At 41.6% G+C, this 14,020-nt stretch overlaps 2 protein-coding genes across 9 annotated transcripts in view; both read left to right on the forward strand.

Moving 5' to 3' along the window:
- neo1b (neogenin 1b) overlaps positions 1-14,020 on the forward strand; it is a 120,413-nt gene that overhangs the window by 79,079 nt on the left and 27,314 nt on the right. For all 8 annotated transcript variants that reach the window (XM_072672267.1, XM_072672275.1, XM_072672268.1 and 5 more), the window contains exons 6-7: positions 6,803-6,957; positions 7,634-7,754. In XM_072672267.1, the coding sequence (XP_072528368.1) occupies positions 6,803-6,957; positions 7,634-7,754 (276 nt within the window). The remainder of the gene's footprint in view (positions 1-6,802; positions 6,958-7,633; positions 7,755-14,020) is intronic.
- The window catches only part of mpi (mannose phosphate isomerase), an 86,989-nt gene that overhangs the window by 22,746 nt on the left and 50,223 nt on the right, over positions 1-14,020 (forward strand). The window lies entirely within an intron of this gene.

Genomic DNA, 14,020 nt, shown 5'->3' on the forward strand with positions numbered 1-14,020 from the left:
GTTTGTGTGATTTTTCATAGAGACATCGGTGCTGGCACATTACAGCAGTTCGCCATGAAAATCCAAGTGTTAGTGATTTTATCTTGATAAAAGGGGGATGCAAGGCATGCTGTGACACTGAGTTAAATCCCAAACCTTACTGCCTTGAGTGGCTACTGTTTTTATATTAAAAAAACCTTCATTTAGATTTTATTTTTTTTATTTTTTTTGCAATTTAGTGGCTTTTATGAGCTACCCTATATGGACAAAAGTATTGGGACACCTGCTCATTCGTTGTTTCTTCTGAAATCAAGGGTATTAAAGAGTTATCCTACTTTTGTTGGAGTAACCGTCTCCCCACCTATATACACAACAATACTACAAATTAACACATAGATATAAAGTTACTAAATTGCCATTGTCATTTATTGTTTTGCACATTTAGTGCAGTCTCACACCAACAAATTAAAGCGAAAGGATTGGTTCCATGGATCGGCCTAAATATTCAATTCCTGATCCAGCTAATTTTGTTAATATCGGGACCGATATCCGATCCTAATATTGGATCAGTGCATCCCTAGTACATGGACAAGGCAATCTGTGTATGTGTGTGTATGTGTGTGTGCGCAGTTGCACGTCTGTGTCAGCGATGGGTGCAGCTTAAAGTAGCTGAACAGATTCATTAGAAGGGGTGTCAACAAACATTTGTTTGTTTGAATGTGGCTCAACGAATCAGACCTGTTATATGATAAACTTCAGTGTTCTCCTAGGTGAAGTATGAGTTGTAAAGGAGTTGTGGTGTGAATAGAAATTGGTCTGAGATCTCATTAGTGCTAAAGAGGAGCAGAAAGGGATCTGAGTCCCCTTTAGAGTTTTCTTACATCGTGAACACATAAAAGCACTGAGGACGGTTTCAGCAGATTCCCTTTCAGGTTCACCTTAACAAGTTGCTGTTCATTTAAAACTAGGATAGACTTTCAATTAATCAACTTTTACAAGGTCACTTAGCAATTGGGACGATTATGCTAATACATTTTAAAATAATTATAAGGGAAAAAAAAGATTTTATAATAATATAAATAAAAATATATTATGCACAGGTATGTCCTTTGACTGCTACAGTGCATGTACAATGGCATGACGTTTGTGGCACCCCTGGTCAAAATGTCACTGAATAGCTGGTAGAGAGTGAGTAGAAGATGAGCTGATCTCTAAAAGGCGTAAAGATAAAGGTGAGACATTCTTCACAACATTGTAAACAAGATTTGTATATATTTTTTTGTTTGTATGGTTTTATATGGAAAAAAGGAAAGCCGCACCAGGCATGAGTTTTAAAACTCCCAAGAGATTTGAGCTCTCCGATAACTAACTTTTAGCAAGGCCAAAGATCTTAATTAGCTTGTTAGGGCTATGGCTTGTTTGTTCTTTGTTAGGAAAGGCCAAGTGATGCAAGTATTCCTCAAACCTTGTCATGGGTTCTTCTAAGAATGATCAAATTAATTGACGTCCACAGAGCAGACCATAAGATTCTCAGGTAGCCTTTTCCCCAGTTCATGGTGTAAGTAAGAAATGGTAAGTTGAGGTCTGCAGGACCAAAAAAAACAATAAAACAAGTGGGCAACCATCGCCGTGGGAGGGACAGAGAGGGTGAAGGGCCTTGCTCAAGGGCCCGACAGCAGCAGATTGCCGAGCCCGGTTGTTAAACCCACAACCCTGTCATCAGTCTTGCCGAGCCAGCGGCTAATTCATGGATGACTTCTGCAGCAAGATAATGCTGTAATGCTCAAAATCCACAATGGGTTACCTCAAGAGGCACCAGCTGAATGATTTTCCATGACCCTCACAGTTCCCCAAACATCACCTGAAATCTGTGGAGAGATTTTAAAAGCAAGGTGGTTCGAGAATCTCACAGAACTTGAGGGCTTTTGCAAGGAGGAGTGGGTGAAAATCCCCCAAAGACTCTAGCTGGCTATTAAAAAGTGTGTAACCAGGGATGCCCAGTCTTTTACATGCCGCTGTCCATGTCCCTTTTTTGTTCCTGCTGAAGCAAGCCCCAGAGCAAGCCTTTCTTTCGCTTATTTACTTCTCCTTACGTTTTATGGATCTTCCCAGATAATCAGAGGAAGATGCTTCAGACGGGTTAATAGCATCAGTATGTTCTAAAATAAAGCCAGGTTGTGAAAGTTAGTGGAAGAACTTAGCAGCGTTGGAAATATAGGTCAGTTCTAGTACTTGGACACTGTGGCGAGGGTAATTTAGATGGGCACAGTGGGTCTGGCTCGTGTGCGTTACTGTAGTCTGATAAATAAATTGGAATGGGTTTAGCTTTGATCCGTGTCCTGCGTGTGTCTCTGAACGGAGGCCTACTTACACAATAAAAGTTTGATTGCCGGGCCAGGCTGAGGGATATAAAAGTTTAATAGGGACGCTGTGTGATTCAGCCCCTTCTTTATACCTGCCTCAGAAACAAGCGACGCTGGACACTACAGAGGCAGCAACGACAGGAGTGTTAGTTTTGTTATGTGACAGGCCCAGAAATAGAAAACTGTGAAAGGGAATGAGTCACTTTTCCCATTACACTGTGTGTGTGCGCGCATGTGTGTGTGTGTGTCAGTTACCTCTCTGTCTGGAGGTGTGATGTTTTCACTTTTGTGACCCTTCTTGTTGGTTTCTTCACAGAGAGGTGGACGGAGATCTCTCGGGGCGTGTCTCTAATGCTATTTTACTATGCTTTTATTTCCAAGGCCTTTTTTTGTTGTTTTTTTGGCGTTCTATTATAAAGATTGACGCACGGTTGGATCTGTTTGTCTCAGTGCTGCGGAAGCTGCGTCCCCAGGAGAGGCGGCAGATGTGATTTGGGTACTGACTGACAGAAAGAAGCTTTTCTTTTCTGCCTCTCTCAAGCGCGGCACTCTGCCTACAGTTAGACATTTGGGACACAGGCGCAGTTGTGACAAAAATGGTAATTGCGAATGGTTTTGAATGACAGTGTGGCGGCATTCATTAATTGAGACAAATGTGTGCTTCAGTAATGCAGTCACAGATACTCTGGTATGCACTTTGTTGAGCTGTGGGATCTGGGATCTGCTCATAAAATGCTGGGAACACCAACGACAGACTGCACAGCATGCCTGCAGGGGGCTCCGTGGAAGTTTGTGTTTGCAGAAGCTCTTGTTTGCCAAGAGCCGCTGCTTAGCTAGTGTAAGGACCAGTGCATTTCTGCTACAGCTAAAGGCAATTCTTTAGTTGCAGTGTAACTGTAATTGACCTTTCCACACAAAGGCATTCTTGGGTAGAAATTGTTGAGGTTGTCAGAATGTTGCCCAAAATTCTCTTCAACTTGATGAGAAATTGTAAGATTTATATAAATATATTTGTATTATGTATAATAATTGTTGATTATTTATTTATTTTATTTCATTTTTGATTAATAAATAAACCAATAAGTAATAAAATAAATTGCATGAGGTGGAGCTTTTATGAACCGTTTCGTCTCTAGGTAATGATTATTTTTATTACAGATTAATCTGCTGTTTATTAATTTCTTATGGTTTTATTTGGGGGGGGGGTAAAACTGATAAACCACTGCAGCCCTAATTTTGATGTTTGGGTTTCTAGATTGTAGACTAAGCAGTTTTTCCATGCCCGTGTCTCGATTGGGGGCTAATTCAGGCATATACTACATTTGAATTTATAGAGCTTTCTTTTCCCTAAAGCACCTTCTGATCCTTTGTTTTTGCCCACTGCCTTCTAGCAGAGCGCCCTCTTGTGTCCTCTGGGATGCCAGAACCATGTGGTGAAATGCACTTCGTGAGAATTATGCCTGGTTAGAAGTGAAAAATACGATGGAAACACTCTGATGTACGAGGGAGAGGACTGCACGCCTCTCTTTAGTTGTACACCAGCACTGAACGGCACACTCTGAGAAACAGCAGAGGAGTATGCTGATGCGTGCACAAATCCAAACCATAGTTGCTCATTCGCAGCACTATAAAACGGTTATTTCACATCACTAGTCAACAAAAAAATAAATATATCAGTTGTTACCACTATATATACACACACATTTTGCTGCAGTATATTAAAGGAACTTGGAGCTGACTCCCTGAAATGATCAGGTATTATAAGATTTTAAACACACGGATTGGGGTGAGCATGAAAATGGAACTGGACATCCCTAGTTTTACATCTTCAGGATACACTGGGTATTCCAGGACACTTGCAGTGTCACTCAGCATGACACTTAATGAATAAGTAAAAAACACCTGATCTACAGATTTCAAATGGTTCAGAACTGGTAAAGCACTGGTATGGGCAGGTAATAGATTTTAAAAAGCAGAATGCTTAGACAGCGCAGAGCTACTAAAATGTCTATGTCTACACTACAGCATTTTATTATAATTACATCATTTTGTCCCCATAAAGCTGATCCAGGTTATTGTAATCCCAATCTCTACGTTTAATAAGTGCGTATGTTTCAATCCATCAAACATAATTACTCAGTTTAGATTCTAAAACACACACGTGTGTGTGTGTGTGTGTGTGTGTGTGTGTGTGTGTGTGTGTGCGTTGAATAGCGTTAGACATGAGTGATTTGGAGTCAGTGCTTGGACAATGCTGAGATTCTAATTCTAGCATAGTGTGGTAACATTGCTAAAGCTGAGGGCAGTCACAGTAGTGTTCAGGGATCTGTTTAAATGAGCATTGCACATTTTCTGGAGTTGAGCAGCTACTCTTTTAGACCATAAGAAAATGCGCTCCTGAACACCACAGAGCTCCTGCCTGTATGCACTGCAGTCAGAACCGTGAATATATTATTCATAAAAATACGCTCAGTATATTTAACTCTGTTATTTGTGAGCTTATGAAATCTTTCCTTAGGAGAAAGCATTTTCTTGCTTCATTGGAGATATTCTGGGGTTCTAGCCTCTTAATGTAATGATCACATTGCTGACATTCTCTTTGCAGTGACATTGGGCTTTCTGAGGGGATGAACCGCTGAAGGTCTTAAAGTAGCTAGCTTTGGATAAGCTCTAAATTATGGAGTGTCCCCTTCTTTCATGTCTTTATCTGCAAAGTGCTGGTATGTGTTATTAACATTTCAGATCTGCCTAAAGTGAAGTCGTAAGTCGTAGGAGGTAATTTCTAAACGGAAAATAGGCCATTCACATGAAGGAGTTTAGCTTTTATAACGGGCGGATTTGCTAGATCAGAGGGCATATTTCAGAGGGCTCTGGAAATTGCTAATGATTCAGTCCTGGTAACCATCTGTTTCTGCAGCTATGGTCTGGAAGAAAGCACCATGCTGTGACCTCTAAGACAGTACAGCACCTCAGCAGCTTTTACCATGTGCCAATTTTTTAAAACCCAATTTTCCTCTACCATTTTAGATTGATTCTCAAGTTAGTATTCTCTCCCTATCACATGTAATGCTCCCAACACTGCGCAGGCAGCGAGAGAGGCAGGCAGCGACATCTACCCACCTAGAGATAGCAAGGTCAAGTGTGCTCTCTTGAGATCCAGCTGCTGATGGCAGGAATCAGCGATCCTCTAGTCAGGGTAGAAGGGCCATTCACACCCTTACTAGGAGAAGGCTGGCACGTGCCTCCTCCAAAACATTTTAGTAGTTTTTCAAGCCACTTCCCAGATTCACCCTTGGACAGCTCCGCCCGCTTAGAGGAGAAAACTAAATGCCAGTTCTTTTGTCAGCTAGTGCACACCACCGCTGTCTGGCATGAAGAGTGATCGAGGGGGGCACAGGGAGGGTGATTCTGTGGGAAGCAAACGTTAGCTGGTCTAGTCTGATCACAGAGACGAGCTACTGTAGCACAAACTGCTCCAAAGGTAAAGAGTGCTGTGGAGTTCATGCCTCGACAGGTTAGGACTGTTTTGGTGGCACGAGAGGAACCTACAGTGTTTTAATGTTAATAGTTTTTTTTTTATGCAGCTACTCTGATTTATATATGGTTGGGCAGCTGAATTTTCCATTTCTCACAGAATGCCTATTGTTGATATGGATTTGGGTTACACTTAAAAATCCACCCCTAGACACATACAGTACATAACATAGCAGTGTACATGTTGTAGCGTGTGGAAAGGATGTAGGCATTTCATCTATAACCCAGTCCTAATCCTCTTTAAACACCTCTTTGCATAGGATCAGCGAGCCAACCCCACTTCTCAGTGGGAGGCCCCCCACCCCATTTAACTCAACATTTCTATGACCCTCCTCATCTCGTCCACCTCTGCCATTTCCACCATGATCAGATATCACACTGTCATCTCTCATTGTGAAATGATGCTTTTTTCTGCTCGCCCCTCTCATTTGCCCCTTAACAGCAGTCCCTCCAAGGCCCTGGAGTGCATACTTCAGCAATGAGGCAAAGCTCAGTACAGGGAAGCAGTCCAGGCCAAGCCCGCAGAGATCCCGAGTTACGCCACTGGAGAGCAGGATCGGTTTCAGGCCCATCGCTTTAAATCAACACCCAATACATTACCGCTGCTGCTGACTGGTGACACTGCGTTCAAAAGCTGTCAAATCTGGAGAACGCATCTTATCATGGCTCTGTTTCTTTCTTTTGCTTTCCAGCTGACTGAGCGTAGGAGGACACTAAACCTTATTGATTTTTCTTCCCCTTTTATTTCTCCAAAATGGATTCGTGGCTGTATATGTAAAGAATGAGAGGTTGTTTGCCCTCGTCTGTACACTCTTGCCAAGCCGTTGTCTTTGGTTGATGAGGCAAGGAATTGGTTGTCCCGCTCTATTGTCATCTGCAGTCAGTTTTTTTTTTTTTTTGACTTCTCGTTTGCTCTGCTTTTTCAGTTCCTCCTCGGTTTCTCAAGAAACCCTCCAACATCTATGCTCACGAGGCCATGGATATTATCTTTGAGTGTGAGGTGGCGGGCTCTCCTGCCCCCACGGTGAAGTGGCTGAAGAATGGAGATGCGGTCATCCCCAGCGACTACTTCAAAATAGTGGTGAGACACAGCTCTGCTCTTACTAATGATAGATATCCTGAGGTCCATCTCCAACTGCTTGTTTTCTGAACCGTTATTAAGTCCTGGATTAAACAGCGTTTGGATCTACTTGAAAGACTCATAAGGATAGAGCTGAACTAACTGAGCCAACATTTCGAACCTCAGGAAATAAACCAGACTCCTCTGTAATCGATGTATCGCCTTGTTTATTTGTACATTTGAGGATGAGAAAACCATGTCTTGAAATTGTGCAAAATGACTTAATGAATTAAAATGTAATGTCATTTATGTATGTTAAGGTTAATGTTTTGTTTTTCTCCTCATAAAAAGTTGCATTTCATAGGTACATGATTTGTTTTTGCGCCTGTAGCAACAGTGATTAGCCTTTCAGATTAAATTTAGCTGGTTAGCTTGTGTTTGAGCGTGTGCATATCAGAACAGATCTGTGTTTTGTTTGGATAACTTTTACGGCTGACCCTGACCTCATTCAATGCCAAATTCCAAATCCAACATTGGCAGCCTTATATTTGGCAGCCAATGACAGCCCGATGATTTATTTTTGTTTAATAATTGCACTGTGTGTGTGTGTGTGTGTGTGTGTGTGTGTGTGTGTGTGTGTGTGTGTGTGTGTGTGTGTGTGTGTGTGTGTGTGTGTGTGTGTGTGTTCCTGACACAGAATCAGCATGACCTGCAGGTGCTAGGCTTGGTGAGGTCTGATGAGGGATTTTATCAGTGTCTGGCTGAGAACGAGGCTGGGAACGTTCAGGCCAGCGCCCAGCTCATCATCTTGGACCTGGGTAAGGACTGCATTCACATTCGTCAGCCACCCTGCTTCTCCACTGCAGCACAATCACTATTCAGCACTTTAGTCTCTGCCAACATGTACTCTAGACTGAAAGGATGTGGGTTCTCAGTCTTTGTTTTAATCAGTTAAAACAAAAACACACACACACACACAATTATATTGGTCCCTCTTTATAGTAGGTGTCTCTGATAAGTCTGTAGTAACATGTTAACAGCCCAAGCAGTATCAGTGGTAACTACTGGGGTTGTAATCAGTGTTACAGATGTAAGACAGGGGCACAGAAAATGTAAGTACACGTGTATCAGCTTTAGCTCTGGCTCATGTAGTTACACAAGTGTATCTCAAAAACTTTAAGAGGAAGGGTAGTAGCAGTTACCCTCATTTTAGTACACATGTATAAGCGCAGACGAGGGCCTATGAGATGAATTGTGTATTTACACAGCTGCACTGCTGTAATCCAGCTGTAATCCATCTGTAAGAGTGAATACACCACCGTTGTTGGGTTATTAATGTGTAACTACAGTTATTTTAAACACTTACTATAATGCCAAAAAGACCAAAAAAATTCTTCCAGCATCACCTAGAATAAAGTGAGGTTATATAGACATACGAAGCTCTGAGCGTTTTAATCCTTCTCTTATAAAAATACCGTTTTGGAGCTGAAAGCTTTTTATGTTATGACAGAAATGACTGGTTGAAAGCAGTATTGCTGACAGTGAAGGAAGGAACTCTTTAGTGAGAGTGGGTCTGGTTAGGTTGTGCTAATAGACAGACAGTGTCACAGGACTGTAAGGACGGATTCTCTGCTTAAAATGAGTTGACGGAGGCAGATTTGCGTGCAGGTACACGTTTAGTGTTTTCACACTTTATAGATCACACAGGATATGGTCTCTTTGTGCTCCCCCCCACACACACACACTCCCTTATCCATCTTGTACAGTTTCTTTCTGTCTCTCACTCTGTCACACTTGTACACACACACTCTCTCTCTCTCTCTCTCTCTCTCTCTCTCTCTCTCTCTCTCTCTCTCTCTCTTCCTCTCCCTTACCGTCTCATTGCCGTTGTCGCTTGACGCAGGCACACACTCTCGCGTGCGTCTCTGCAGACGCAGCACAAGCACATATTCTCACACGTTGACAAGACATGGGAGGTGCGAGTGGCACTGCATTGATTGCAGTGTGTGAAGTCTGCTCCTCGCTGCTGTCACTGTCTCTGGCAGTTATGCTGGGAGTCTCCAGACGCGCACATTAGTTCAGCTTTTAAAGGCTCTACCAGTGAAACTCCAATTAAAATCCCTGTGTTCATTAGCGCAGTCTGTAGCCTTTCATTTACACTGCTCAGCTGTATATTAGCGCCTCTCTAACACTCCTCCTTGTGTGTGTGTGAGAGAGAGAGAGAAAGAGGGGGAGGCAAAAAGTGAAAGTCTGTAGTCACTTGATTGGTGCTGGTTTTACTAGAAATCTGTGTAGTGGAATAGTCAGTGCTTAAAAGTCTAGGCGTGTAATTGACGTCTGCTACACTAGTTTTTATTGCATAATTCATTAAAGATGCCCTAGAAAGAAAAACTTAATACATGTATGTATTTATACTTGTGTATAAGTGTGTATATATCGTTGAATAATGAGTGTTTGATACATGGAAGAGACAAATCATGAATCTCAAACACTGTTGCTTTTCTCATTTAATAAGAAAATTCTGCGTAATGAAAACTAGGCTATAAAACAGACAAATTCCTACCCTCCAAAACTGCAACGTTACAACCCCACCCAACATGACGTACATCTAGCCCTCTAGTAATAGTCTATTGAGGCAAAACACAGTGACTACTATGGAAGTGAGGCTTAAAAAGCCTAAAGGCCAATCAGAGCAAAACTCCTCCTCTCTCTCTCTCTCTCTCTCTCTCTCTCTCTCTCTCTTTATCTATCTCCCACTCTCTCTCTCTGTTCACAAGCCCATCATAAATGACAACCAGTATGTTTTCTTCTGAGGCAAAGTAACAGGGTTGTAAATAGGCTTATAAAACTGCATTTGAACATTTTCCACCCAACCAAAGTTCAGTGGTTTGATATAGATCAGGTTGTATGTTGATCTATATGTTGTAATTATACATACTTTTATTAATTACATAGTTGTAGAGCTGGGTGCTATATACATTTTTGTTCAGCACTACAATTTTTCTAAATGGTTATTCGAAGTTATAGTTGCACAGTGTACTTCACATCACACATTAATACTCTGCATTCATGGCTTTTATTTCTGTCCGTTTTGATATGAAGCAATAGCAACAATGGGCCAAGCGATGTAAATATCAAAACAAGACATTTCCTCAGATTCAGATCATATATTAAAGGCCTCCTCATCTCAATACAAGCACAAATGTAGTGCAGTTTAGAATCTGCACTTCCGTCAGAATTGGGCCTGCTCGTTTTAGTGAGAAGTGAAGAATATTACTTACTATATAACTCGCACCATGCTGACGCCTTACTTCCACGAGTTAAAGATGTCAATAAAACGCTCTCATTCAGCAGATAGATGAAAGCGCAGCAGGAGAGAAGGCAGACGGGAGCAGGGTGCCGTGAGGTCTGAAGTCCGGTTGTGCTAGTCCTTGAGGGTTTGCAGTCCCCCGGTGTTCTGCTCTATGATTACCTGCCGCTTGGCAGCCGGGGCGCAGGGCGAGTAATGGCTCTCTTTTTGTTTTCCCTCTTGCCACGCTAGCTACAAAAGGGAACAAAAACAAACTCTCGCCAGCACTGTGCTAGTTTATTATGCTTGTTTGTCAGGGGAGAAAGAAGGGGCGAGGGAAGCCTCACCAGAGCCCTGATAAAGAAGAAGGCAGAGTGGGGAGAGTTGTCTTTAATGTCTGCGCTGGAAAATCTCTTCTTTCCCAGGTTAATAGCTTTGCAGAGCTGGATGCCTCACTGCTGTCTGTGCAGATCTGATCCTAAAAGGGTCTCCTTCTTTCTGGCAGAGAGTGTGAATGAATGCTTGTAATAATCAACATGAGACACATTTACACAAAGCAAAAGCTAGATTAGGTTTTCTGATGTGTCCTTTTTTTTTATTGTATGCTTGACCTTTTACGTTTGCGCTTTTTTAAATTGAATGGATTAATTAATACAGCTGAATTAACAAATAAATTAGGGTTTCCATGCTTCTGGAAGACCTGGAAGTTTAGAGTAAAATGAGTCAATTTCTCAAAATGTTTTGGAAATATTAGCAAAGTCTTGGAAAAGATAAGTTAAGATATATATTAATAGAGATATTGTATTGACACAGAAAAATAAAGGTGCGTCAAAAGGTTCTTTGAGAGATGCCATAGAAGAACCACTTTCCATGAAGAACCTTGTTTGCAGTAAAGATTTGTAAGTATGAAGAGCCTTTAAATTGATAAAGAACCCTTACGTGAAGTTTCTTTGCTCTCACAAATCTCTATTACCAACATTGTTTGTTTATTTATTTATTCATATATGTATATGAATTGGGTCCTGCCAATTAACCCACCCCCAAGTACTAGCAATGCAATCCTGACACTAGGAGAGTAAAAACTCCTCTGACATAAGTAAGGGCAGCCACCACATCCAACACGCTCTGAGGAAAGCTGGGTTCCTAGCCCTAGTGCACCAGCTAACAGACGCCTGTGCTGGCCAACACCACTTATGGGTGATAAGAGGAAAGAGTGATATCTACCCACTCACCCGGAGAGAGAGCATGACCGATTGTGCTCTTTTGGGCTCCGGCCACTGATGGCAAAGCAGCATGGCTCAGGATTCAAAGCAGGATGTGGCAGCACATTAGACCAGTGAGCCACTCAAAGCCTACAAACATGGTTCTTAATGGAACCAAAAGGGGTTCTTCTGTGGCGTGACTCAAAGAACCGTATGAAGTACCTTAATTTTAAGAGTGAACTGATGCCCTGTTTATTAAAGTTTATAATGCGTTGTCATTTGGACAGATACACAGATCGGCATCACGTCGTAATTGTGTTTAATGTTCTACATGGATACGTACATCACCACTCATGGTCATTTGTCACTGCTTAACACATGCTGCACACACATTGACAAGCTTTCTTTCTTAATCGTCAATCATTAATTGCATCGATAGTCTTTTAGTGAAAGAATCATTAAGCATTTTCTTCAAGCGTTTTCGTGCATCTGATAGCATCTGATAGGAGAAAACGCTAACAGCTTTACAGAGGAATGCATCCAGGGGTGTCAAAATTATTCACATTCATTACTCCTGTAGAAGTGTAGATACTAGGGTTTAAAAGACTTCTATTAAAGTTGAAGAATCAACTTAAGCTTTTTACTCAAGAAAAGTGTAAAAGTACTGCTTTCAAAACTACAAAACTAGGGTAAAGGTAAAAGTAATGTAAGGAAAACAGAGGCCAAAAGCTTAGGCTGTGCCACAGGGGCACTAGACCAACTGGTTCAGCTGCATATCTGCCCATTGAAAATTAATGCATTTTAGTAATATGAAATATGAGCATCTATGTGCACTACTGAGCATTGACGTGTTTCATGGACCGGAAAATAAGATGATTAGTTGCCTATAAGTATTATAATGGTGCAAAAAGTCAAATTTCAGAAACATGTTATCAATAACCTTTATTGGAATGTAAATGTGGAGCTTAGTTGGGACATTTCACTCGTGTTTTGAGTGTCTTGAGTCTCTGCCACGGACATCTTCATACTAGGCTACACAAGCTGGAATGAAAACAAATGGAAATGAAATAGGAGTGACAAGGTTATTTTTAAAATGTGAGGAGAGTAGAAAGTTCAGATAATTGTGTGAAAATAAGTAAAAACTCGGCTGAAAAATAATTACGTTAATAATAATTAAGTTTAGATAAACAATATTTCTTCTTAAGTAAGGTTATGAAGTGTTTGACTAGTATATCCAGTAGCCATGTGTGTAACACCAAGTTAAACAGAGAGGCTTTTAATACACTCATTGTTTATGTTGTCATGTATGGAAGTCATGAAGAGATGGAGTGGGAGCCCTGTTACCGTTAATTTCTTCAACGCCAAATGAATAACCAGACACCATGTCAGCCTATGGTGTGACCATTACTAGCTGTGTGTGTGTGTGTGTGTGTGTGTGTGTTTGCTTTTTTCATCTCCAGTATTTAATCATTGAAATAATATTCTTTTTTGGTTTTTCCTTCAGAGGCCTAGCACTTAGTTAGCATGTGTGTGTGGACTGTCACCTCGCGCAGAGACTGCTGGTAAAGACGAGGTGTGAAAGCTCTATTTTTCACTTCTCCAGCTGGGTTGACACCATAACCTTAGCCTAAATTACTGAAGGTGACGGTGATTTTACAACTGTCGTTATTCTTTTACTGTCGTGTTCAGTAATTACAACAATTGCAGTGGATTAAATGCGGTTCAGATGTTAAATGTCATGGAAAGTGTTCATTACGTGGACAGTTGTTGAGGAGAAGGAAGCTCCAGTAACCTTCTACCTGTCTCCCTGTACACCACGTGTCTTAAAGATTACAGGGGGGAAAAAACCTGTCCCCGTCACATCTCTTCACTGGGATTGGATTTTTCTTCAGAGCTGCTCATGTTGCACGCAGGTAGTGATTCCACAGATCACTGCTGCTGCATCAATGAGCAATCAGTCGTTTTTGAGGCTGTGAATTGGTGCTGATGAACTGGCCTGAGCTGTGGGAGGATTTTAAGTGGTGGAGGGAAACAGGGGACGGAGAGAGGGAGAGGAAGAGCTGCAGAGAGACTGAGCGAGAGTGTGTTTGCTTAAAGAGTTGACCGGTTGGCTACACCAGATAAGCTCTCTAGCATGGCCAGAATGCAAAGTAGCATCAGCTCCGGCAAGCAACACACAGCACTGGAGCAGAATGAGAGATTGTCAGTTTATTATGGCTGTGTTTTCTAGCTGTGCAGGAGCCCACCTGTGCACGGGTGGATATTAGAACAGATATCTGAACTCATCGTTCATTTACATAATCAGATCATATAAGGTGTGTGCTGTTTGGAATAAAAAGGACAATTACAATAGATGTTTTCTGAGCATTAAAAAGTCAAGACACCGGCAGCTGTCAAACTGTGTTGACCTTGGCATAGTTGAAAAATAAGTTCACAACATTGATCTGACATACCATGAACCTCGAACACTGTTGTCCTCTATCAGAAGAAAAAGCCACGTCAGTAAAACAGGACTGTAAAACGGATCAATTCAAAACCCCAAAACTCCCCAACATTTTACATACACCCAGCTGACTAGCAAAAGAATTCAAGG

The sequence above is a fragment of the Salminus brasiliensis genome, chromosome 2, assembly GCF_030463535.1.
Source record: "Salminus brasiliensis chromosome 2, fSalBra1.hap2, whole genome shotgun sequence".
Classification (NCBI taxonomy): Eukaryota; Metazoa; Chordata; class Actinopteri; order Characiformes; family Bryconidae; genus Salminus; species Salminus brasiliensis.